Here is a 23,368-nt window from a genome sequence, read left to right as displayed (position 1 = left end):
TTACATCATTCTGTGCTGTGAACTCAGCCCCTGCCCCACTGAAGTTCTCTTCCCCTGCCCCGCCTTCTATTTCCCAATCTAGTGACAGCCCCCCTGTTTGAACCCCTCAGTAGGAAAGATCAGATTTTTTAAATGTAGCATTATGCACTTTAGAGCATTACAGGGTTGGTTTAGTTTGAATTGTTCCTGAGTGTGACGCTCACAAACCTGAACAAATTAAACCCATATCACAGTCACAGTATGTTATTAAAGGGTCTCTGCTAAATCAATATATCAGGCCTTACTGGGAAGCTGACCAAAAGAGGAAAACAAAAAAAATCAATATTGTTATCTTTTCTGAAGCCATAGACAACGTGTTCTGGTAATCAGTTAATGATCAGCAGGATGGAGTGGTCAAGGGCTTTAAACTGGTGTGCAAGATCAGAGCACTGTCTTACTGCAGCCATGATCCCACATGCTGTCCTCCTAAGCCTACTGCTCACCTCCACCGCGGCTGTTCCTGCACGGAGTCCAACCAGGGAGGAGAGGTCCTTGCCAGGGAAGGTGAGGTCATCTCCAGGGGAGGAGAGGTCATTGCCGGGGAAGGTGGGGTCATTTCTAGAAAAAGAAAGGTCATCGCCAGGTAAGGTGAGGTCATCGCTGGAGAAGGAGGGGTCACCGCTTTTTAATGAGCTTATTGCCAGGTAAAGGTGAGGTCAACACCCTCAGATCATCAGACCAAGAGCATGTGGGTGTGTTTGTCCTCATATTTGCCTGTGTGTGAGTGTCGAATGCATGTGTGTGCATGAATGTGCATAAGCGTTCCTGCATGTTTGAGTAAAAATCGATGGGAGGATAGGGGTGTCACAGTACTTCTAGTTTGATGCAAAGCATGGATGGCAATTTATCTGGAGTGTGTATGGTGATTGTTAAAAAGCCTTGGTGGTGACTGAGGCAGAGATTGGATTGATAAGGAGTGTGGATGGTGAATAATGTGGGCACACATGGTGATTGTGTATGATGTGGAAGAGTGTTGGCAATGAGGTAGCTGTTTGACAGTGGGGTGCGTAACATGCTGGTACTCAGGGGGTCAACGTTCGTTTGGTCACACATGCATTGCCTCACCAAGACTCAGGGTATAATGTCCATTGTGTGTTTGCTCAAGTTCTTGCTGCTGCTAGAAAAAACACCCTGAGTTGACCCAGGGTGTGAGGTTTCCTGAGCCAGTGGCAATGATATAGCAGATACTCTATTGCTACCTATAAGCACCTGAGTGCCTTTGGGGTTTGACAGCATATAATATAACCAGGCCAGGCAATGGAAAGTAAATATTTTTGTGCATGAAAGAGACTAAATGGCGATTGGCAGTGTAGCATAGTGGTTAGGTGCAGGAGTCGTAACCAAAAGGTTGCCAGTTCAATTCCCTGGTGCACTGCTGTTGCACCCGTGGGCAAGGTACGTAACTCAGAATTGCCTCAGTAAATATCCAGCTGTATGAATGGGTAACATGTAAAAATTGTAAGTAAGAGCGTCTGCTAAATGCCTGTAATGTATGTAAATGTGTGTGTGATTTGACAGGAAGTGACAGTTTCTACAGGCACAGCAAAAGGGGAAAGCATTGGAAAAAGGGAAGTGTTCCTTACTTTCTTTTGTTAGAGCTTGCTCTTGGTCCCCGTTTGCCTGCAGGACCTGGACATCTACAGCTACCACATCAGGTCTGATGTCGGCAGCCGCTATGCCATGACCGTCATCACCAGCCGGGTTGCCAACCGTGCCAACCATTCCCGTGAGGTGTCCTTTCATGTCGAGTTGCCCAAGAATGCCTTCATCAGCAGGTTCAGCATGTGAGTCCCGCCCACCCCATCCCTCAATGTTCCAGCCTCCTCTTCTTCAGCTCTGCTCCCTTCTGGTCTTTATAGTCATTATTATCCAGTGGGAGGGACTAGACTAATTATATTCAAATTATTAAATATTAAATTATTTAAATTATTAATATATTAAATACAATCATAAAAAAGTGTCTACAAACATAACATTACATTTACTGCTGTATGTACCTTTAAATTTCAGCCATACTTAGTCATTTAGAGACTTCTAAAGCCCTAATACAAAGTGCATTTACCAAAACAACATAAAATGTACAAACAAGGACACAATTGGGCATTTTCAAACATGTGGGAGTTCTAAACTCAGTGCTTAGATCATGGTTCAACATGTAAGTGAAATGCAATATCTCCATTATATGTCAAAATGACTTGATGTTTTATACAATGAGTACAATATTCCAAAAAGGGAGCTACCACATACCAAGTAGTAAAAGTACCATATCTAAAAATGGCATATAAGGTGAAGATCACAGGGGAAATGAGGTACAGCCTGAAGAGTCTGGTGTTCAGTCTGTGAGAAGAGTGATTCTGCAGACCACAACAGAACTACTACAAATCAGTTCAAGAGCTGTTACTCTCTAGAGTCCAAACCAGTCCCTGGTGAGTTACTAAGAATCTTATCAAGGGACAGTTTCATAACGTCAGTACCGAGGACAGATCAGTGCCAGGTAACTCCAGACAGAGGTGAGAATAAGCAGGCACTCGCTATTAGGTGGGGGAAGACAGAGAAACAGAGATCACAAGCTGGACCGGAGGGGGAGATGACAAACTGTTTGAGTTTTTATGGAGGCATTTTTCTGGGCTTCAGGAGTCCCTGACCGGGTGTCTAGCTTCCTCCTCTGGGTCCTTTACTATAATGGCATCCAGATATATTAGTAAAGATTAATCTTCCAGTCTTCCAGGTCACTGCCCCATGAAAGTTGGCAGAAAGTTGCAGAGGATGTATGCCATGCTTTTATATTGAATAGGGCTGGCAAGGTTGTGGTGACAGTTTTCTCCCAGTCACAGAGTTGAATTTTGACTTGCCAGTACCTGCTTGCTTAATCTAGAACACCATTGGGTTTGCTTTAGGACTGTCAGTTACTCGTAAGTAGCAGGTGAGCATCCTCAAGAGTGAGGGCATTCAACCTTTTCAATGCAAAAGCATCAGGCCCCAGACATTGTTCTTTACCAATGCAATATGGCACTCGATATTTTTTTGCCTGTATCGGGCATTGCTGCATCACCTCCCCATTGCTCTTCATGCACGTTTGATGGGATACAGTAGCATTCTCAGCTAGATGGGGCATTTCCTGCAGGAACATGGTGCAGAACAACATCGGTTTGGACTTTATCATCATCATGTATTGTAAATACCCCCACCCACCACAGTATTAGCTGTGCTCTGCTGCAATGAGTTCTTCCTCCTCAAGGATTCAGGGGTTCCACCAGGGTCAGCGTAGCTAGGTGCACTGAGTCTGAGTGCCATCCTGTAGGCACCCTGCCATCCTGAAAGTCAATCAGACAGTCAAGTTGTAGCACACTTCACAAACAAAAGGGTATAAAATGTCATTTAGAAACTGACATTTCCCTTTAGTAGAAGTCTCAAAGGATGCCCAAGGGCAAAGCTGTGGTCAGGGAGAACTCTCCTTTTTTTTTTTTTTTACAAAGGGAGGTACCTGGGGGAAAGCAGGCTCTTAAAGTAAAACAGGTAGAACCAACAAATCTTGGGGTAGTAAGGTAGAAGATTCGAGGTGCATTGTTGGTGGCACCAGACACCTGAGATGGTGTCTGGTCCCAGAGGCCTTGGATGGTGCAAAGGCAGATCAGTTCTTCAGGAATCTGGTGAGGTAGATCAGATTGGTAATCTATCTAAACATGTCAGCTCCATATTGGCCAGGTAAGTTTGTGGCAAGTTGTTCTGGAGCTATGGGGCCCTGTAGTAGAAGGCCCTTGCCTCCTATTTTTTAGTTTTAGAGATTAAGCAAAACCAGGCAGCTCGCAGTGTGGCAGATGTGTAATATAAAGGTATGCTGAGTACCTCGCTGTGTGGTACACAGTTGTTATTGGCCAGTATGTTATTGTTAATGGCATTGGTGATATTGCTGTTGATGTGAATGTTGGTCATGTTGGCAATGTTAATATGTGTTACATATTGTTTAATGTCTTGGTTCTTTGTTGTCTGTGTCATTATGCAGGAATATTGAGGGGCATGTGTATGACGGGGTAGTGAAGAAGAAGGAGGAGGCGCAGGAACAGTACACCCGGGCTGTCTCCCGCGGCCAGAGTGCTGGACTTGTCAGGTACAGGGAACATCTTAGCTGTGTGTGTGTGCCTGTTTGTTCTGAGTGCGTTTGCATTGATCTGTCTGTGTGTCAGTCTGTATCACTGTCACAGGGTAATTACAGGATGTGTCTGTGTGTGTGTGTGTGTGTGTGTGTGTGTGTGTGTGTGTGTTTGTGTGTATGCATGTGTGTCTATGTGTGCATGTGTCTCAGTGCTGTAGGAAGGTCTCTGGAGGAGTTCAAGACTTCTGTGACAGTGGCAGCACTCAGTAAAGTGACCTTTGAGCTGACCTATGAGGAGCTGCTAAAACGTAAGCTAGGGAAGTATGAGCTGCTGATCAAAGCCAGGCCCACGCAAGTTGTGAAAGACTTCAAGGTGAGGACATGGGACTGAGGGGGAGGGAGGGGGAGGGAGGAAAAAGGAATGTCCTGCTCTGTGTTGGGTCAGTGTTCTGTGCTTTCTCTCCTGTGTGGCAGATTGATGTGCACATTTATGAGACACAAGGCATCAGTTTCCTGGACACCAAGGGGGGGCTGGTCTCCAAAGGCCTAGATGGAGCATTGAACACCACTCTGACTGAAAAAGAGGTATTCGCTGTGCCAGTGAAAAAACAACTCCAGTACACAACATAGTTACCAATACTACACAACACTGTTACCGCCACTACACAATACTGTTAAACCCGATACACCTCTCTCCCCAGGCGTGGGTGCAGTTCTCTCCGTCTCAGGAGCAGCAGCAGTGTTTGGGCTGTGGAAAGTCGGGTCTGGATGGGGATCTGCTCATCACCTATGATGTCAACAGGCCCCAGTCAAAGGGAGACCTGCAGGTATGGGCTGGGCTGTATGCTCCAAATGTGGGGTAGGATCACAGGTAAGGGGAAATGTGCACGCCCTCTCTGTTGCAGAGGTGATGTTTACTGCTACACACTGACATTGTGTGGTGAGAGAATTAAACATGATTTACCTGCATCTCCGTTAATCCCTCTGCTTATCTTTCTCCCGATGTCCCCTACCATCCCTCCTTCAGGTGTCAAGGGGTTATTTTGTTCATTACTTTGCCCCCAGGGGCCTTCCCCGCATCCCCAAAAATGTGGTTTTCATCATTGACCGGAGTGGCTCCATGCACGGAAGGAAAATAGAACAGGTACTCTACCCTGATGCTCAGACTTCGACTCTACTTTACTATACACTGTTCTGCATGCTTCTACTTTAATGTTCTCTATGTTACTTCACATATTTCCACTCTAATCTTCTCTATTTTGGTGCTTATCTTTCTAATTTTACTTTACTACACCGTGTTCCACACATTTCTTCTCTCTTGCAGGGTGTTTGTAGGGGTAAAGGGACTTGAGTATGACCAGTGTCGATGTGAGTGTTAGGAGTATGAGCATTGTTCAGTTAGGAAGTGAGTGTTAGGAGTATGAGCAGTGTTCAGTGAGGATATGAGTGTCAGGGGTATAAGCTGGGGTGTAGTGATGGAGCTTTTGTGTGTTCTTCCTTATCTGTCAGACTCGAGAGGCTCTGCTGAAGATTCTGGGAGATATCCCTGAAGAAGACCATTTTGGCCTGATCACTTTCGACGATCAGGTGATGCCTTGGAAAAATGATCTTGTCCCAGCCACCCCTGACTACCTGGCAGCAGCAAAGGCGTTTGTGAGGGAGATCCGTGATAGAGGATGTAAGCCTGGCGTCATTGATCCTAGTCACTTATGCCGTGCTCATTTGGACTGATTATAAGAGTACAAAATGTGTGTTACGAACCAACCCCTTCTTTCAGCCAGGGCCCATATTCATCAAGCATCTGAGTACTGCTAAAAGTAGCTTTAGCAGTAAGGAGTAGCAGTAACAGTCCTACCTCAAAGTAGGCAATGGGAGTTATTTATGAAGCTTCCTACTCCTACTCTCATCTGGGAGAAATACCTTCTCCTATGAGTAGACCTCAGCTGATTTTTGTTACATATGAACAGTAGTGATTTTTCACAGTTCATCCCATATGTTGAGAAAATGCCCAATAAATGCAGTCATTGGATGCAGTAGTGTTGTTATAGTGCTGACAACACAATCAATACTGATCTCTTTGCTGTGAGTAGGCCTAAAAGCTAGCAAATTAGCACAGATATTTTCTATTCTTTCTCAGCTTGAGAGCACCAGAAATGAATTGTTTTGTTCATAATTGCAATAATAAAATGTTTGACAAGGCGCTATTTATTTATTTAATATTCCCTTTATTCCCAATTCCTCAAGGGTAATAGGCTAGAAATCCTACATGTGCCACTGCAAATTTATTTGTGGAGAACTGCCCAGTTCCCGTATTGCCAAATATTACTTTAAATACTAAAATGCAACATAAACGTTTGATGTGTACCAAGCTGTGGTACTTGAGCTGCTAAACTGTTCCTCAAATAAAAATTCTTCCTGGCTGCCAGGAAGCAAAATTTATATTATTTAAGCGGTAAGCGGTGATAGTCTTCTCATGGAAGGAGGGATATCTCTGACGTTGTGAGATTTTTTGATGTTGTGTGCATTTTCGAACAGTTCAGACATACATCCCGCTCTCCCATGCTTGATGAATACTGGCCCAGGTCTAGACGTCCTCCATTGTCTCATGGACCAAACCCTGTTTAGTGCATATTACATTTCCTCACGTTAAAGTGGTCATAATGCCTGAGACTAAAAACACCCTCATGTGGTTAGCAAACCAACGCAGATCTGAAAATGGAAACAAATTAAACATGAGGACAATCTAAAAAGAGAGATAATATCCAAGTCTCTGAGACAGACAGGATGTCAGAATGTTATAAAACCATAGCCTACTCTGAAAAGTGAAAAATGGAGTAAATAAACAGCCCTTCGTTCCTCCTCTTCAGCAACGGATATAAATGCAGCACTGCTTGAGGGTGTGAGGATGCTGAACAAAGTCAAGGAGACACAACCACAGAGGAGAACCTCCTCCATTCTTATTCTGCTGACAGACGGAGACCCCACTTCAGGTACCACTGACACTGCAAGTACTGATGCACGAAAGCTACCTACACACTGCAAATACTGACACATTTCAGGTACTGGCACACTGCAAGTACTGACACATTGCAGAAACTGACACATTTCAGGCAATGGTGCACTGCAAGTACTGACACATTGCAGAAACTGACACATTTCAGGCAATGGTGCACTGCAAGTACTGACACATTGCGGGTACTGACACACTACAACTACTGACACATTGCACAAACTTGACACGCAACAGGTACAGGCACACTGCAAGTACTCATGCAATGCAGGAACTGACACACTGCAAAGACTAACACACAATGACCACCAGCACAGCCCTATAGCACTCTCCTATAGTACACAGCTCTGGATCTAAATATCTGTTACTGCTCTCCCAAGTTGGGAGAACATTTTTCTGAGTGAGCTCCTGTGGAGAGCTGAGCTGGGTTAGCTTGGATCTGCCACTTATCTGTACTTTGGAGTGCTTGGACCTTGCTTGGAAATTTCTTGGAAATCTGGTTTTGCCATCTGTCACTGGTTCCCACTTGTGTTGCTTTCTTACCTTGCATTACCTGGTGGGTACTTTCAGCACTGTGAAAGTGTCTTCCCTTCTTCAAAATGCTGGATCAGATCAACCATTGAGCTTAAATGTGCGTGAATCAACAGTTTTATTTTTTTGAGAGTTGTTTCAGCCCCGGTTATTAAACTGTATTCTGTCAAAATGCCAACTTCTTTATTATGTCTCTAATGAAATAAATATTCTTATAAAGTATTCTTAAAGTTACTGCATATTGCTTTGTTAGCATTATGATGTATACTGTATTGCATATCATTATTCCTAGAAGTGTAGGTCATAAACTAAGCTGTCTTAGCGTGGTGTAAATTGTAACCTATAGCCATTGATGCATCGGGCATTTCACCTTGTAAATAAGAAGTCATTTGTTATTATTTTAAGGTAACCCATTGCCTTTCCACTTACCCTATGGAAAATCAGGCCCGTGTTTCATTTGAGCTGTACATTCCTCTTTCATATATCTGAATATTGAATCTAACTAGTTATCTGGGCCATGTGTAGAAGGGGAACATGTAGGTTATATTTTATGGTTTGGGTTCTGTTTTTTTTTTTCCAGTTCATGTTTGAGTTCTGTTGCTTGGGTGTTGAATGGTTATGTGGTTGGCTTGTCTCTCATTAGGAGTGACTGACCTGCGTAAGATCCAGGCCAATGTAAAGGAGGCCATTGGGAGGAGGTACACTCTGTACTGCCTGGGCTTCGGTTTCGATGTGAACTATGACTTCTTGGAAAAGATGGCACTGGAAAATGAGGGCGTGGCCAGGAGAATCTACTCTGACTCAGATGCAGCCCTGCAACTGCAGGTACTGTCACCCGCCCTGTCTCCATGGCAGCAAAGGGATTAGTGAGCAGATGTGAACATATCCATTTGTCTTCCTCAGGGCTTCTATGAAGAGGTGGCCACACCTCTCCTGCTAGATGTTCAGCTGAATTACACTGGTGCTTCCAACCTCACCCTGACTAGCTTTGGCCAGTACTATAAAGGCTCGGAGATTGTGGTTGCTGGTCAGGTCATCGACAACAACCTGGAAACACTGACGGCAGAAATCACGGCCAATTCGGTAAGCTCACTCCCTTCCGCCAGATTGATATTTTCCATAATATACACTACATCATAGTATACACTGTATTACACTACGTACGAAGGACACTGTACAGACCTCTCCACACTTCAGTGCACACTGCAGTACCCCCCTCAACACTTTACACAACAGTACCCCATTCCGTACTTCAGTGCAAACTATAGTGCCCCTCTTCTACATTGCACGCTAGAGTATGTGTAATTACTCAAACATAAATAGAAATTTGACCTAGCAGCAATATTTACCCATGACTGCAGTGCACTCATTGGATCAGTCTGTTTTGATGATTGAACTGAATCACCCACAAGAACACTGCCACTGCTGCCCTTGGAACATCTCTATGCTCCCCTTTTCCCACCTCTCTATCTCCGCTTTTAAATCTTATACTGTGATTGTCACCTGCTCTACTGCACTGTCAATCATTGTCCTCTACTATCCACCAGGTGCTTTTGGGAGCTTCCTGGATGAGCCTGATACCTATCTTATCATTGTCCTTTTCTGACAATGGGTCCCCGCTTATTGTTCATGGAAACCTCAAGTCTCTGTCTTCGAGCAGGCTTGTGTCACACCTGCCCAAAACTGCTACCCCATCCCCATTTTCCCTTTCCTCTGCAAAACCCTGGAACTGGCTGCTTTCAATCATCTTTCACACTTTCTCATGCAGAATGACCTGCATGACCCTAATCATTCTGGCTTCAAGTCTGCCCATTATGCTGAAAGGAGTCATCTTTCTATTACAAATGCCCTACACTCTGCAAGCTTCCTCCCAATCTATTGTCATGGAACGTGACCTTTCTGCAGCCTTTGACACAGTAAATCACCATGTTCTGCAGTGTTTCTTGGAGGCACTGTGCTTCTTGGGCACCATCCTCAGCTGTATTTCATCTTACCTCTCAGGGCATACCTCAAGGTGGAGAGGTGCTGTATCAACCCCCCTGAGCGTCTCTACAGGAGTCCCTCATGGTTCAGACATTGGTCCCCCTCTGTTTTCCTTATGTACAAGATCACTTGGCTCTGTCGTTTCTTCTCATGGCTTCTTATATCATTGTTATACTGATGATACCAAATTGCCCCCCCCCCCCATCTAATACCCATATTTCTTTATGCATTTTGACTTCACTAGCTGATTTCTCGTTGTGGGTGTCTAATCATTACCTAAAACTTAAAAGAAAATGCTGTTGTATTTTAGAGATGCAACCGCAACCTCCAAACGTTGTGTCTTGGTATCTTTTGGTTGATGGCTTTGATTTTGTACTATTTTTTAATATTTTTAATTACAAGCCAAAGCCACCTTTTTAAGATGACAATAATGTAGTGTAATGTTGAGTAAAAGTATAAAAACAACAGTGTTAACATACAGATTCCCCCTGTAGAAAAGTGAGGAGATGACGTTCCACAGTAATGTGAACTCTGAGATCATGAACTTCTACATCTATGAGATGTATATCCAAAGACTATGGGCCTACCTCACTGTACAACAGCTGCTGGAGAGAGTGTAAGTCACCCTCTCTGTCACTGTATATTTGTACCGTATGTGTGTCTCTGAAAGTGTATATGTGTATGCATGTGCACATGTAAATATATGTGAGTGCATGCATATATGAGTTTGTCTGACTGTGGGTGTATGTGTGTGTGCAAATGTGTGTATGTATGTGCATGCATGTGTATGTGTGCAACTGTATCTATGTATGTGCGCCTGTGTGTGCATGTGCATGTGTGTGTGTGTGTGTGTGTGTGTGTGTGTGTATGTGTGTGTGTGTGTGTGTGTGTTAACACCTGTGTGTATGTGTGTGCAGGGTTCTTCTGCAGGGACAGGAGCAGAAGACAGTGAGAGAGCAGGCTCTGGCCCTGGCTCTGAAGTACAGCTTTGTGACACCACTCACCTCCATGGTGGTGACTAAACCAGAGGGAGAGAATGCGCAGGTGGCCCACAAACCCAAGGAGGGGGAGCATCCCACAGCCAGAGGAGGTCAGCTCATCACTCAGGGCTGAGCTTCAGTCTAATGCTGTGGGCTGATGCAGCCACATCCCACTCAGTGTCTACAGTGTCTCACAGGTCCATTTTAGGCTACTAGCATTACAAATGACCAAATTTGCTCTCTCTCTCTCTCTCTCTGTCTTTATTATACTCTTCCATTATTACCTGTCTGACAGAATAGAGCATAGCATTAAGGTTATAATCCCAATGGCCAGTAGCAAATTCCAACAGTAAGGCCCTTTCTCCAAGAAATTTATTACAAAAACCTCCTTTGGGATGTAGGCCGTCAGCTCCTAAAATTTTCTGAATATTCAGGATGCATCCTCTGTCAACTGAGCAGCTTTGGAGCCCCAGAATTCCCTTCATGTGCAGGGAAGCCTCTCCTCCTCCACCACTTACCTCATGGTCTGAATCACTGAAGCAGTCTGGTCTTCCACCTAGTAAAGCAGTTTAGATTTGAAATTTAAGAATATAGAATCAAAGTAGATCAAACAAGTGCAGAATGTCATGTTTTATTTCTGGATATTTCCATGCATATGTTTTACCATTTTGGAACAATAGTACTTTGGTTTTAGCCTTTGCTTTAGATTTGGGGGTCAGTAGGCAACATGAAGTCTAATGAACTGTCTGTGAAAGAAAAGAAAGCAAATTGGATATATCAAAATCCACGATGTGGAATAGCTTGAAAAGGAAAGAAACTACTGATGTAGTGAGCAATGGGTAATAACCAATCCAGTCAAGGAGAATGACAGTAGTTGATGACAGATTCAATCAGAGTTGTGAGGAAAACCCTGCAACTGACCACCACCCTCCACAGCTGAAAGTATCACAATCTACTGTTCACCAAAGACCTACAAAGTAAGCCAAGTCAATCTCATGACTGAAATTCAATTGGGCATACATTTCACCTTTTGAAGTGGAGACTCATGTCAGACGACCCCCCCCCCCCCCCCCTCCATGGGTAGTGGCATATGCAATGCTATTTTAACTTACTTTAACTTCATTTGTTGCAACAGTTATGCTAACCTAGAGTGGGCAGATCGAACACAAAGTGCTATTGCTTTAAAATGGTAAAACATAGATATGTAGAAAACGGTGACATTTTGTACTATTGCCAAATATTCATCTTCTGATTTTGAATCCAAACTGTGGAAAAACTAAGAATTTGACTTAGCCATCCCAACAGAGATCACTATGTGTTCTAGTTCCAAAATGTATAGGAATCATTTCACTTCCTTTGTGACTAAAAGAAATCTTTTTCTTCAAAGACATTTGTAATTTTGTTAGATGCATGCACTTACTCCTACTTTGTAATTGGCTCTGAATAAGGGTTTCTGCTAAATGACAGAATGTAAATGTAAACACTGACTGTGAACACAAATGTGAACACTACACTGTATCTGTGTAACTGATAAAGAATAGTCTAAATGAAAGCGTATTTTCTAACAAAGTTAAAGAATAGTTTCTGAAGGAACATTTAGTAACAGTTCTGTGTAATTGCGTAGCTGCAATGAAATGTTAAGAATCCTCCTACAGACTACTGCCTCTATCTCCATTACTCCATAGCAGTATAACTGAAGTATTGAGTAGATTAGATTTAAAGTGTTTAGAAGCACGCTTTGTCTTACTGTAACTCAGTTATGTTCTGTGCTGAAGGCCCTCCTGTGATGCATGGGATGGTAACACGACGAGGTAAATGAATCTTCTATTGTGATGGATGGATTACAGAGTTTAGTCTGACGATATGTGGTCTAGTGCTATATACGCTCTAACCGCAGAACTGATGAATAATGATACAACTGTATTCTTGCAGTGAGAGAACACTGCAATGTTACTGCGTTGGCGTAGTAATATTAAAGTTTATTTTAATGCAGCTGTGTACTTGCAGTAATGTTAAAAAAGTGCAAAATTATGGCAAGAGGACCAAGCAGCTCAGAGTTTAGAGACTATAAAAGTAAACTGTAAACTAGAATGTAATAAATTGCAATATTGGTAAAACTGAAAGATTATAATTTGTATTTGTTTATTTAGAGGGTGTTAATGTGATGGGATTATTTTGTGGAACATACTCCACTGGACAACTATAAATTGTGTCTGGAAAACAACTAAATTAAACACAGGAGCTTTAAAAAATTGTAAAATTGATATTAGCACTAGGGGTTTTTGTTTGCATTTGACAGCTGTGTTACACTGTTTAAAAAGGACCCTTAATCTCTTTAGCCACAGTGTACAAACAGGTTTTCTGTTTCTATTCCATGCTGAAGGTCATGCATCGCCAGGCATGCAGGGATTACCAGGTAAATTTGTTTTTAATTGTAATGGACGTATTTCAGTTTTTAATTTTAACATGCAGTGGAATCAAAATGTGTCTAAGATTTATTAGAGAAAGGTAAGAAACACATCAGTATGTTTCTGTCGTGTCTACAGAGTAATACATCTTAGTCAACAGTAGGAACAGCACAGTGTAGAAGTATAACTGAAGTATTGAGCAGATTGGAGTGTAATGTCATTCTGTTCCATGTTGAAGGACCTCCTATGATGCACCCAGGCTTAGGTATGCAACCAGGTAAATGAATCTTTTATTGGAATGGATTACAGAATTTAGTCTGATGATGTGTGGTCTGGTGCTATTATGTACTTTAACTGCAGAACTGATGAACAAGTATGTAACTGTATTCTTGCAGTGAGAGAACACTGCAGTGTTACTGTGTACTTAAAGTGTTTGGAAACATGCTTTGTCTTCCTCTGTAACGTCATTCTATTCGATGTTGAAGCACCTCCTATGATGCACCCAGGCATGGCAATGCGACCAGGTAAATGAATCTTTTATTGGAGTGGATTACAGAATTTAGTCTGATGATGTGTGGTCTGGTGCTATTATGTACCTTAACTGCAGAACTGTGTAGCAGTAGCAGTGTTAAAGAACATCACAATGTATATGTGTACCTTGCAGTAATGTGAAAGAAAAGTGCAAAATTACTGTACAACAGGAGTATTTAACCATGCAAATGTGCAGAGGCCTGTGACTCAATTCTGCTTCTCATCCATATTGCAGCATTCCCAAACCTGTTTACCTCTCACCCAGGTGGGATGCAACCAGGTAATGCAGTACTGTCAAAGAACATGCAGTAATAGCATTAGTAATGTGAACAGAATTCTGGTCTCCCATTAAACACTGTAGTAACATTACCACATTGCTGCAAAGCTGCCTAGCATGCACTGGTGTTACACTGTTAAACAATTATGATTGCACCATCATTATTGCAAGTCATTGATTTTTTGAGTGAGTGTATCAATAATAATTAAAATAAGAATGTACTACTGTGTATAAGTTGGCACACATTATATGTGAGTCTCAGTCCAGTGTAAATGCTGTAGCTCTCTGTCTCTTCCTGTAGATCAATTTGAAATGGACATGGATTCTGACCTTGTAGGTATGTTCTTTCTTTGCTTATTTTCAGTCTAAGAGTGAGCACAGGCTGTTTTCCTCTGCCACCTCAAAATACCCCTTGATAACTTCACTTTCAAGCAGCATGAGCCCAAGTCCAATGAACCTGTTTATCTGCATATTGCTCTGTTGTTGTGGCTCCCACGTCAGTGTGCCAGTGTCGAGGGTTTACAATATATTTGAATATTTTAGTGTGTGAATGTTTTATAGTCTTACAGTGTTTCGCAGTTTGTTCTGGTGTATTACAGGAGACCTTGTCATTTGTGGGGGATAGTTTGTGAAGATACCAGCAAATGGGAAAATCTACAAATATCAATCAAAAAGAGTAATTGATTTTGGGGACATATTCCAGATGAAAATCAATCAAATTTTTTGATACAAAAATATAAAATATAAAAAATATAGTAATAAAATAAGCAAGCGATTACTATTCATGTAGCACAGCTATACCTCATTTTATAGATGCCTTCCACAAGCTGACTTCATCAGAAATTTGTCGTTTTCATCCTGGTACACTTCCTGAATCATTTGCAAATGGACTCGTTTGTTTGTTTACTTTTGTACCACCAATTTTCAAACACAATGGGCTCCTTAACAATCCTATTTTTACTGGTATCTATTGGACTTTTAGTCCATAACAGTCGTCAACAGTTGTTTCTGTTAAATAGAGTGGATTTCATGTACAGTGCTTTGCAAAGGTATTCAAACCCTTTGACCAATTCCCACATTTAACTGAATTACAAATGATACATTAAAATTTTATTCTCTGTGATAATGTATTTAAAAACACCAGAACTCAACTGAAATTAACTATTTTAAGGTAACATTGGATTTACATTATCTAAATGTGCTTGCATATCTAAATGTGTTTGTATTCAACCCCTGTGCTCTAGTTTACACAAGTTTACGACAGATGAAAAAAAAATCCCTAATGAGGACACAGTTGCCTCAGGCTGTGAATCTTGAAGAAAGGTGTAAAAATGAAGACTAAAGAACATTCTATGGAAGTTAGAGATAAAGTAGATATAAAGTAATACAATAAATAAACTAGGAAAAGGGTACAAAATAATATCCAAGTGTTTGGATATCCCAGTGAGTACTGTTAGATCAAAAATTAGAAAGTGGAAGCTGCGTCACACTATCCAGGCACTGCCTAGGAAAGGCTGTCCCTCAAAACTCAGTGTCCAAACATGAAGGAGAGCTGTGACAGAAGCCTTGATGAGGCCAACAATCACTTTGAAAGAGCTACAGAGTTCAGTGGCCAAGAGTGAAGTAAAGGTGTGAGAAAGAAGCTATTACTCAAAAGGAACCGTACAAAGTACATCTGGAGTTTGCCAGAAAGCATAAGAGTGATCCAGATAATATGTGGGAAAATATTGTGGTCAGATGAGACCAAGACAGAGCTTTTGACCAAAATTCAAAGAGCTATGTGTGGTGCAAACCTAACCCCGCTCATACCTCAAGAAACACCATCCCTACTGTGAAGTATGGTGGTGGCAATATCATGCTGTGGGGATGCTTTTCAGCAGCTAAGACTGGGCATCTTGTTAAAATTGAAGGAAGAATGGATGGAGCAAAATACAGGCAAATACTGCAAGATAACCTGCTTCAGTCCGCTAAAAAACTGAAGCTCGGAAGAAATTCCACCTTTCAGCTGGACAGTGATCCCAAGCACAAGGCCAAAGCAACAACGGAGTGACTCAAGAACAAAAAGTTGAATGTGCTACAGTGTCCCAAAGTCCTGATCTCAATTCCATTGCAAACCTGTGGTACTATTTGAAAATTGCGGTCCACACATATCATCCAACCAACCTGAACTACCTGCAGCAAATTGGCCCAGAAGAATTGGCAACCATCACTCCCAAACTGTGTGCCAAGCCAGTAGACACTGACCCCAAAAAACTTAAAGATGTTATTGCAGCAAAAGGTGGGTGTACCAATTATTCATGTGTGGGAGTTGAATAGTTATGCAAACAGCATATTTCAGTTTTTTCTTAAAAGTATCTTCTAACATAAAACCAATGTCACTTTAAAATAATTAATTTTGACTCTCAATGTTTTTAAGCACAATATCACACGGACTCAGTAATCACAACTCAGTGAAATGCGAGAATTGGTCAAGGGTCTAAATGCTTTTTGAAGGCACTGTGTATATGCAACATTATTATTAAGGAGCCATGATCACAGAGGGTTTGTCAACTGTCAACCTGTAATTCTATAAATGTGTATTATATGCAAAATAAATGCAAGAGAGCATGGGTCTACAGAGCACACAGAAAGTGATGCTGGGAACAGGGACTACTGTTTGACACAAATATTTGTAACTGTAAATCACACACCCATGACTTGTCAGGATCTCCTGTACAGTGTATAGCATATGAAAGTGTGTCTCAGAGTACTGAGGTGTATTGTCTAATCCTTGTCTGCATGCATATTGCTCTCTGACTCCTCTGTCTCTAGTTGATAGTGTTGATACGCTTTATGGTGAGTAATTGTCTCTAACTTATTATAGTCATTCAACATTCAACTTCAAAAACCTGTTCATCTGTGTCCTACTATACTACAGTATGTTAATATATTACAGTTTGGTTCAGGATTTTACAATCTTTAAGTCTATTAGAGTTTTACGGAGTGTTGCATGATATTCCAGTTTAAGGTAGCCTATTGCAATGTCACCGTATTACAGTGTATTAGAGTGCATAATATTGTTTTGCATTGCAGTATCGCATAATGTTGCTATGTGTAACAGTGTATTACAATGTAACATGTACGACAGAGAATTATTATAGCAGAGAATTATTGTTATTATACCCTCTATTTTCTCTGTATTTCAGATGATTATGTCCATGCCACACACATAAGTTTTACAACTGGTGAGCACCTACAAAATGTACCTCTCTTTGTCTCCTCACTTTCCTCCAGTACTTGATTTAGTGTTGTTGTCAACATTTGAAATGTCGCCATCCATAACATTGTGGTTTTCTTTTCTATTTCACAGCCCACCATACAACAGTGGCACCTACTGGTATTGTGCTGACTACATTAAAAGATTTCATTGTCAGATTTTATTAACTTGAAATTATGCCATGACATTATGCACTTACCCTTTTATGTCCACTTCTTATCTCCCCCCACTCTAACCCCTTCTACTCTTATGGCATGGCCCCTGCCATTCAGTTTGACTCCCCTGACTCTCCCTGCACTTTTACATAGCATTACATTTATAGCATTTTTAACACAGACCATTTTGTAGAAGAGGCCATCCTCTTCCCCAGTAGATCCCAGTTTCTATTTTATGCTCCTGCTCTCCTCCAGCTCTCACTGACAGTCAGAGCCTTAGACTGCTGCTCCCAGCTCAGGGTCAGATGGCCCCACTCTGCTACGAGCTGGATGTTCCTGGAGAGCCTATATTCAGCCTACTGGAGGACAGAAACACAGGTAAGTCAGCTTACCCCTTCCCCACATTTGCTTATGTGTCCTGGGAGGAGACCTCTAGACACCGGATGCCCTGATGGACAATACTACATAGCATTCAAGCGGTAAAACTAGCAGTAGAGGGGAAGGCAGCCCCCACACTGCTGCTTATTTTAAAGGTGTCTCAGGATAGAGAAATACTGATCACCTGGAGCACATGAACACCTGTGCTCGTGTGCTCTTATAACTGATACACTTATCAGTGTGGGAATCTAACCTCTCTAACCTCTGCTTTCAGAGGTTAAAGATATCGATCTGTATTCAGGACAAATTATGGCATCCAGTTATGGTGTCATTTCTATGGTGTCAGACCTATAAGAATGATGTCTGTTTTATCAGACTTTTGTAGCAGAAAATTTTACCATCATCCAGTTTTTCTTATTAAAGCATGCTTCTAGTCAATCCATTTCAACTGGTTTCACTGATGCATTAAAATGGCATGATTTCTGCAGGACTGAAAAATGACATCATGTTTTTAACAGGAAAGGGAGAGAGTCAGGGAAAGTAGAGGCTTTCACTGTAGTAAAGCCAGTAAAGCCACTTTCACACTTGATCTGGGTCAAGACGCTTCAAATACATACCAGTCCAATTGAGAGGCAACTAGCTTCTTGTTTCCACAATGTATATAACTTAAGGGACTGAATCAACTTGTGTATCAAGCAAGGGTAAGGTGTGTCTGTAAAACTCCACAGAAAGTAAAACAAACAGTAAAACGTAACTCCATTTATGGAGTGTGACTTAATTCCACTGCTGAGATATCTCTCTGTGGCTGTGGCTGTGGCTCAGATATCTCAGCCCCTGAATGGGCTACCAGAGGGCAAGTAGACAGATTATCCCTTTTCCTTTGTCAGGTTTTCAGCCAGACTATCATCAAATGTAAGTCGATCACACACAATGTCGATATCCAGGCAGTCAAATACGCAATGCCTCAGTCTCTTCACAAGTTCACAATTATTTCTTCTTACACTGCAACACTGTTTACTTGGACTCTTCTTCCTGCAGATACACCACAAATAAACAAGTACTATTCCTTCAAAATGACATTTATTGACTTTTTATGACAACTTACTTATGTTGCTTAATTATATTTTGGGATGCCAGTAGGTCCTTGTGCCCCAGTGACCAATGCTGTCTCTGCAGGCCTGTCCGTCACTGGGCAGATTGGAGGTGCAGCCAGGAAGCGCTTCAGGAAGATCGGCCTGCACTTCGGGCAGGAGTGGCACATTGTAGTAAACACTACCTTCATCAGCTTTACGCACAAACAGAAGACAGACCTTTATGCATGGGCCCAGTTCCCCATTAATGTTAAGTCAAACAGGTACAAAGTCCACCTGTTGAACTACCTCACACACACACACACACACACACACAGTCACAAGTATCTGTTCTATTTAATTTTTTTATTCAGTCTATTAATGTCTTCATTTTGCTGTTTGATCTTCATAAATATTTTTGCTGATAGAAGTACTTCTCATGAATAAAAAATATACTTCTCTTCATTTTCTTTTTGTTATTGATATTGATTATTGGTTTGTTTTCAGCCTTAGCTGTTTCGTTCTTTCCTTGGTTATCAATTCTGTTTATGCTTTAAACTGCATCAGGTCATTATGTATTCTAATAAATGTTTTCCTTTTTTAATTTTTAAAAAAATAATAATTAAAAAAAATAATTATGTCAAGTTTTTTATGTGCCTCTGTATAAGAGTTTCTGAAAAGTCAGAGTGGCAGTAAGACCAGGAGCAGGCTGTGAGTGATGCAGTATTTCATTCCTGCAGTGTGTCACTGCTTGGGCAGGGCAGTGAGCTTCAGGTGACTGTGGGAAGGACGCGCATCCTCATCCTACTGCACCAGCAGGGTGGGGACCACTTTCTGTGGCCAGATGTCAGACAGCAACCACCTGGCAGCCATGCCACCGGACTGATGGGTAAGAAACCCCCCCCCGAATCAGTGGGACTCATCCCAGGCCCCCTCAACTCACCCGAAACTATCTCTACACACCCCAAACCCTCGCTTTGTGCTCTGTGTTTCAGGGCGGCTGCTTGTTGAGTATGAAGTGAAACAGATGGCACCATCGGTTGAATTACAGATCCAGGGTCAGGTGGTGTCTGCAACTAAGTAAGTTTTGATGTTCACTCTCAAAAAGTGTATGTGTGTGTGTGTGTGTAGGTTGTGTGCATGTGTGTGTCAGGGATTTTGCAGTGATCTGTGTATGAATGTGTGTGTGGGTGCATGTGTTTTAAGATGTCTGAAGTGATGTCTGTGTGTGTGTTTCAGGGTATCTACTGTGGACTACAGAACCCTCTCCGTGCCCACTGTTCATTGCTGGCTGATCTCATACCACTCTTTCCTCCAAGGGGAGCTCTCGAGCCTTATTGTCTCCCAGCTGTAGAGAGCGGTACTGAGGCACCTGCCCTCTGCTCCTACTACTACATTACGAAATTCCTGTCACATGACCGCATTTTGTAGAACTGTTTACTTCCTTATCACTGAAACCAAAACTTCTTCTGATTTGCTTTATCAAAAAAATGTTATGCTCTCAGAACTTGATACATGTGTAGAACATCAGAACAAATACCAATACTGTCAGATATTTTGATTAAAAATAAAATGGAAATAAAGTAGCATTTTCAAGTACCTTTAGTAATTTCTCAATCATATCAAAAATATCAAACATTGTACCCATTTGATGAGAAGAGGCATATGGGTGTCTTTTACCTGGTTGGGCAGCTCCAGGGATTAATTTGTATAGCTGTTTCTGTGTAACTATGTCTATAAAAAACAGCAGCATGCTCTTATAGAGTATCTGTATCTGTGCTCTGACTCACAGTATTTAAACTGCTATGTCCAGCTATAACCTTAGACATCTGAGCACCAGTCAGGTTTTTAGGGTGGAGAGTGCATTACAGTTTCACACTTTAAAAAGCAGGGCCAGTATTCATCAAGCATCTCAGAGTAGGAAATAAGTCCAAATCTTGAGATTGACATCAGTGGTCCTACTCTTACTGTAACAGTAAAGGTTATTTATCAAGATTCTTTAGATTTAAAAGTGCTTTAGGTTTAAAAGTTTCTTAGCGGGTATTTAGGATTCCAAGCGTACTGTCCTTACCCTGTTACGAATTGCCGACAGGTGCCTACATAATAGAAGCTTTTTTGCATTTTTTGTGAGAAACCAAAAACATTTTTCACATGAAGCTGTTTAAAATGACATTGATCAGATAGGGAAGGTATTTACTTGTCACCAACCTTGTCTGAGACATTATCACTTGAACATAAAGATGAACACCACTTTACACCAAACGAACAGCTTTTAACATATCAATTATGTCATCTATACATTGTGCCTATTTATGTGTGCTTTTGAGTGTGTGGAGAGTGTGTTTTTTTTAAGTGTGTGAGGAAGTAGTTCATGTGTTTGTGATAGGGAGTAGGTAATTAGTGAGTGCTGAGTGTTGGGAGACTGAGGGAGTTGGGGCAGGTTTACGGCATTACTGAAATCCACAGTTATGTCGCATTTTAGCATTACACTGCATCATTGGCACATCCTCAGTCACCTGTGTGTGTGTGTGTACAGGTGGTCACTAGTGTGTGTGGATGCAGGTGAGTGCTAGTGTGTGGGTTCAGGAAAGGTCTGATGTGAAATGGGGGTTTGTGTACATTAAGCATCCACATAGCACTGTATGTGCTAGCAGAGTGGTTCAAGTGTTAGCATAGGATTTCCCAGAGTTTTAAACAAAGTAGTTCTCTATACCAGATCCTTAATTTAGTACCATAATTGCATGACAGCTGGAGGAATACCCACCACTGAAACCCCCCAGACAATTCAAACTAACTTCCCTAGTGTGACAACAATCATCCAGCACTGCCAAAGTGTAAAAAAAAAAAAAAGATAATGAACTGGTCACCCATCCCCTCTCTCTTTCGGATTAAAAGACAACAGTAAACACAGGAAAATATTAAGATAATAATACAAGGGCAATGTAGCATTCCCATTTCCCAAAACATTTAATACAATGAATAAGAGATGGCACAGATACATTACTATGATTTAGCAGGGACTCTTATCCAAAATGACTTACATAGGTTACAAGGTCTACATGTTATCCATTTATATAGGTTGATATTTCCTGAGGCAATTCTGGGTTAAGTACCTTACCCAAGGGTACAACAGCAGTGCCCCAGTGGGCAATCAAACCAACAGCCTTTCAGTTTCAAGTCTTACTCCTTACCACTATGCTACAGCGCCACCAAAAATAATGTTTTTAAATGGGCCTTCACACTGCAGAGGCACAGAGAAATCAGCCCCTTCCATCCTGCAGTGGAACCATACCCAGCTATGACTTTCTGCCTTTTCAAAGGTTCATGGAAGATTAATTTGCACTAAATAAACACTGAGACAAAACCCTTTTACTTCACAGATCATGGATGACTGTAGATGAAAAATGTGAAATATGCTCTTCCTCTTTATTTGGATACAAACCAGTTTGACAGGTTGCATGAAGGGGAGATCAGATTCCACACATTTTCACTTTATGACACCAGACTAACAAAATGCAGCTCAGTCACTATATATCTACAATCCATCACGCGCACTGTGCATTGCTTCATTACCCAGAATCCATCACACATGCTGCACACTGCTTCATCAGACAAGTAGACCCTACCAACATATCCACCTATACCCCTGGCAGAACAAACCCAATTTCTCTTGCTGCTGTAGGCTCCCAGTTACTGTCCACTGAAGACATGGTTTAATGGCATTGACCTTGTGGCAGTTTACGTCCTTACAGGGACAATAATTGCACATAGTGACTGAAAAAAAGCTATGAATCCATTTCTAGTGAGTCTGAAGGATTTGCCTAAATCCTGTCTAGTGCTGGTTTTCAATGGCTGAGGCCAAAAAGACATTCACTGTGTAAAGACTGGATACGCTCTATGCTCCAGCATGTATGACATCACTGTCACTCTGCCATGCATAACTTCAATCAATCAATGAACTGTTACACCTTTTCACAAATGAATTGTCACAAACTGAATTTTCCAAAAGGAACTAAAAATTGAGAAAACTCAGAGCTAATGAAAAACTGGAAAATGATTCCCTGTCCTCCATCCAAAAGTGGTCAGGACAGTGACATCATGCATATTGTGAATAAGGTAAGGACTATCATCTGGAATATTGTGTTCAAGCAAATATCTGTTACTACAGCATAGAAGACATCACCATTACTTTGCCATACATGACACACTACTGTTACTCCATTCTGGGAACATGGATTCATATAAATATGGGTTGTTATTGTTTAAAGATCTGTGTTGCGTGGGTCTGTGTCTTCTGACTTTGATATCCAGTCAGTTCAATGTATGTGGATTGTACCAGGACAGCCCTCAGAAGAAGAGAGTTGATATTTGTGATGTGATCCAGGCCATTGGGTGGTTAATGTGTAACACAGGCCAGTACATAAGTTAATGTTTACAAGGTACTGAGTTTCTCTTTGAGGAGAGGCTGTTGAGATATGTAACAGATATTGTGGTTGAGCATTTGGCAGATCAGCTTCATCCCAGGAAGTTGAGGAAAGGTGTTGCTTGAGCCCACCGTTTCATATGCAAACAACTCCTTCCTGAGGTGACGGCGGGACTGATTGTTCTCCACAAGACAATAGCTCAGATGGGTATTTAGAATGGTGGTTAACATCAA

At 41.7% G+C, this 23,368-nt stretch overlaps 1 protein-coding gene across 7 annotated transcripts; it reads left to right on the top strand.

Moving 5' to 3' along the window:
• The first annotated feature begins 405 nt into the window (after positions 1-405).
• LOC118778752 (inter-alpha-trypsin inhibitor heavy chain H3-like) lies at positions 406-20,300 on the top strand. Of its 7 annotated transcripts, XM_036530435.1 has the most exons (27): positions 406-543; positions 1,666-1,823; positions 4,043-4,147; positions 4,343-4,505; positions 4,607-4,717; positions 4,834-4,959; positions 5,160-5,276; positions 5,642-5,810; positions 7,000-7,122; positions 8,317-8,498; positions 8,577-8,756; positions 10,151-10,272; positions 10,574-10,746; positions 12,412-12,447; positions 13,020-13,052; positions 13,283-13,321; positions 13,530-13,568; positions 13,811-13,855; positions 14,154-14,189; positions 16,664-16,687; positions 17,038-17,076; positions 17,202-17,228; positions 17,519-17,641; positions 18,818-18,995; positions 19,452-19,600; positions 19,707-19,791; positions 19,951-20,300. In XM_036530435.1, the coding sequence occupies exons 1-27, from the start codon at positions 445-447 to the stop codon at positions 20,063-20,065; spliced, it is 2,796 nt and encodes a 931-aa protein (XP_036386328.1). In that variant the 5' UTR covers positions 406-444; the 3' UTR covers positions 20,066-20,300. The 7 variants fall into 7 exon arrangements, with proteins under 7 accessions (XP_036386328.1, XP_036386329.1, XP_036386330.1 ...); XM_036530436.1 differs by lacking the exon at positions 12,412-12,447; XM_036530437.1 differs by lacking the exon at positions 13,283-13,321.
• Positions 20,301-23,368: the final 3,068 nt, after the last annotated feature.

This window comes from Megalops cyprinoides, chromosome 6 (genome assembly GCF_013368585.1).
Source record: "Megalops cyprinoides isolate fMegCyp1 chromosome 6, fMegCyp1.pri, whole genome shotgun sequence".
NCBI lineage: Eukaryota > Metazoa > Chordata > Actinopteri > Elopiformes > Megalopidae > Megalops > Megalops cyprinoides.
This window is presented reverse-complemented; position numbering and strand designations above follow the sequence as displayed.

Bases quoted from the DNA above. Each gene is read 5' to 3' on its own strand.
- LOC118778752 (XM_036530435.1), top strand. From the start codon at position 445: ATGATCCCACATGCTGTCCTCCTAAGCCTACTGCTCACCTCCACCGCG. The intron at 13,053-13,282 runs GTAAATTTGTTT...TCCATGTTGAAG, and splicing joins AGGCATGCAGGGATTACCAG to GACCTCCTATGATGCACCCA. The intron at 13,322-13,529 runs GTAAATGAATCT...TCGATGTTGAAG, and splicing joins AGGCTTAGGTATGCAACCAG to CACCTCCTATGATGCACCCA.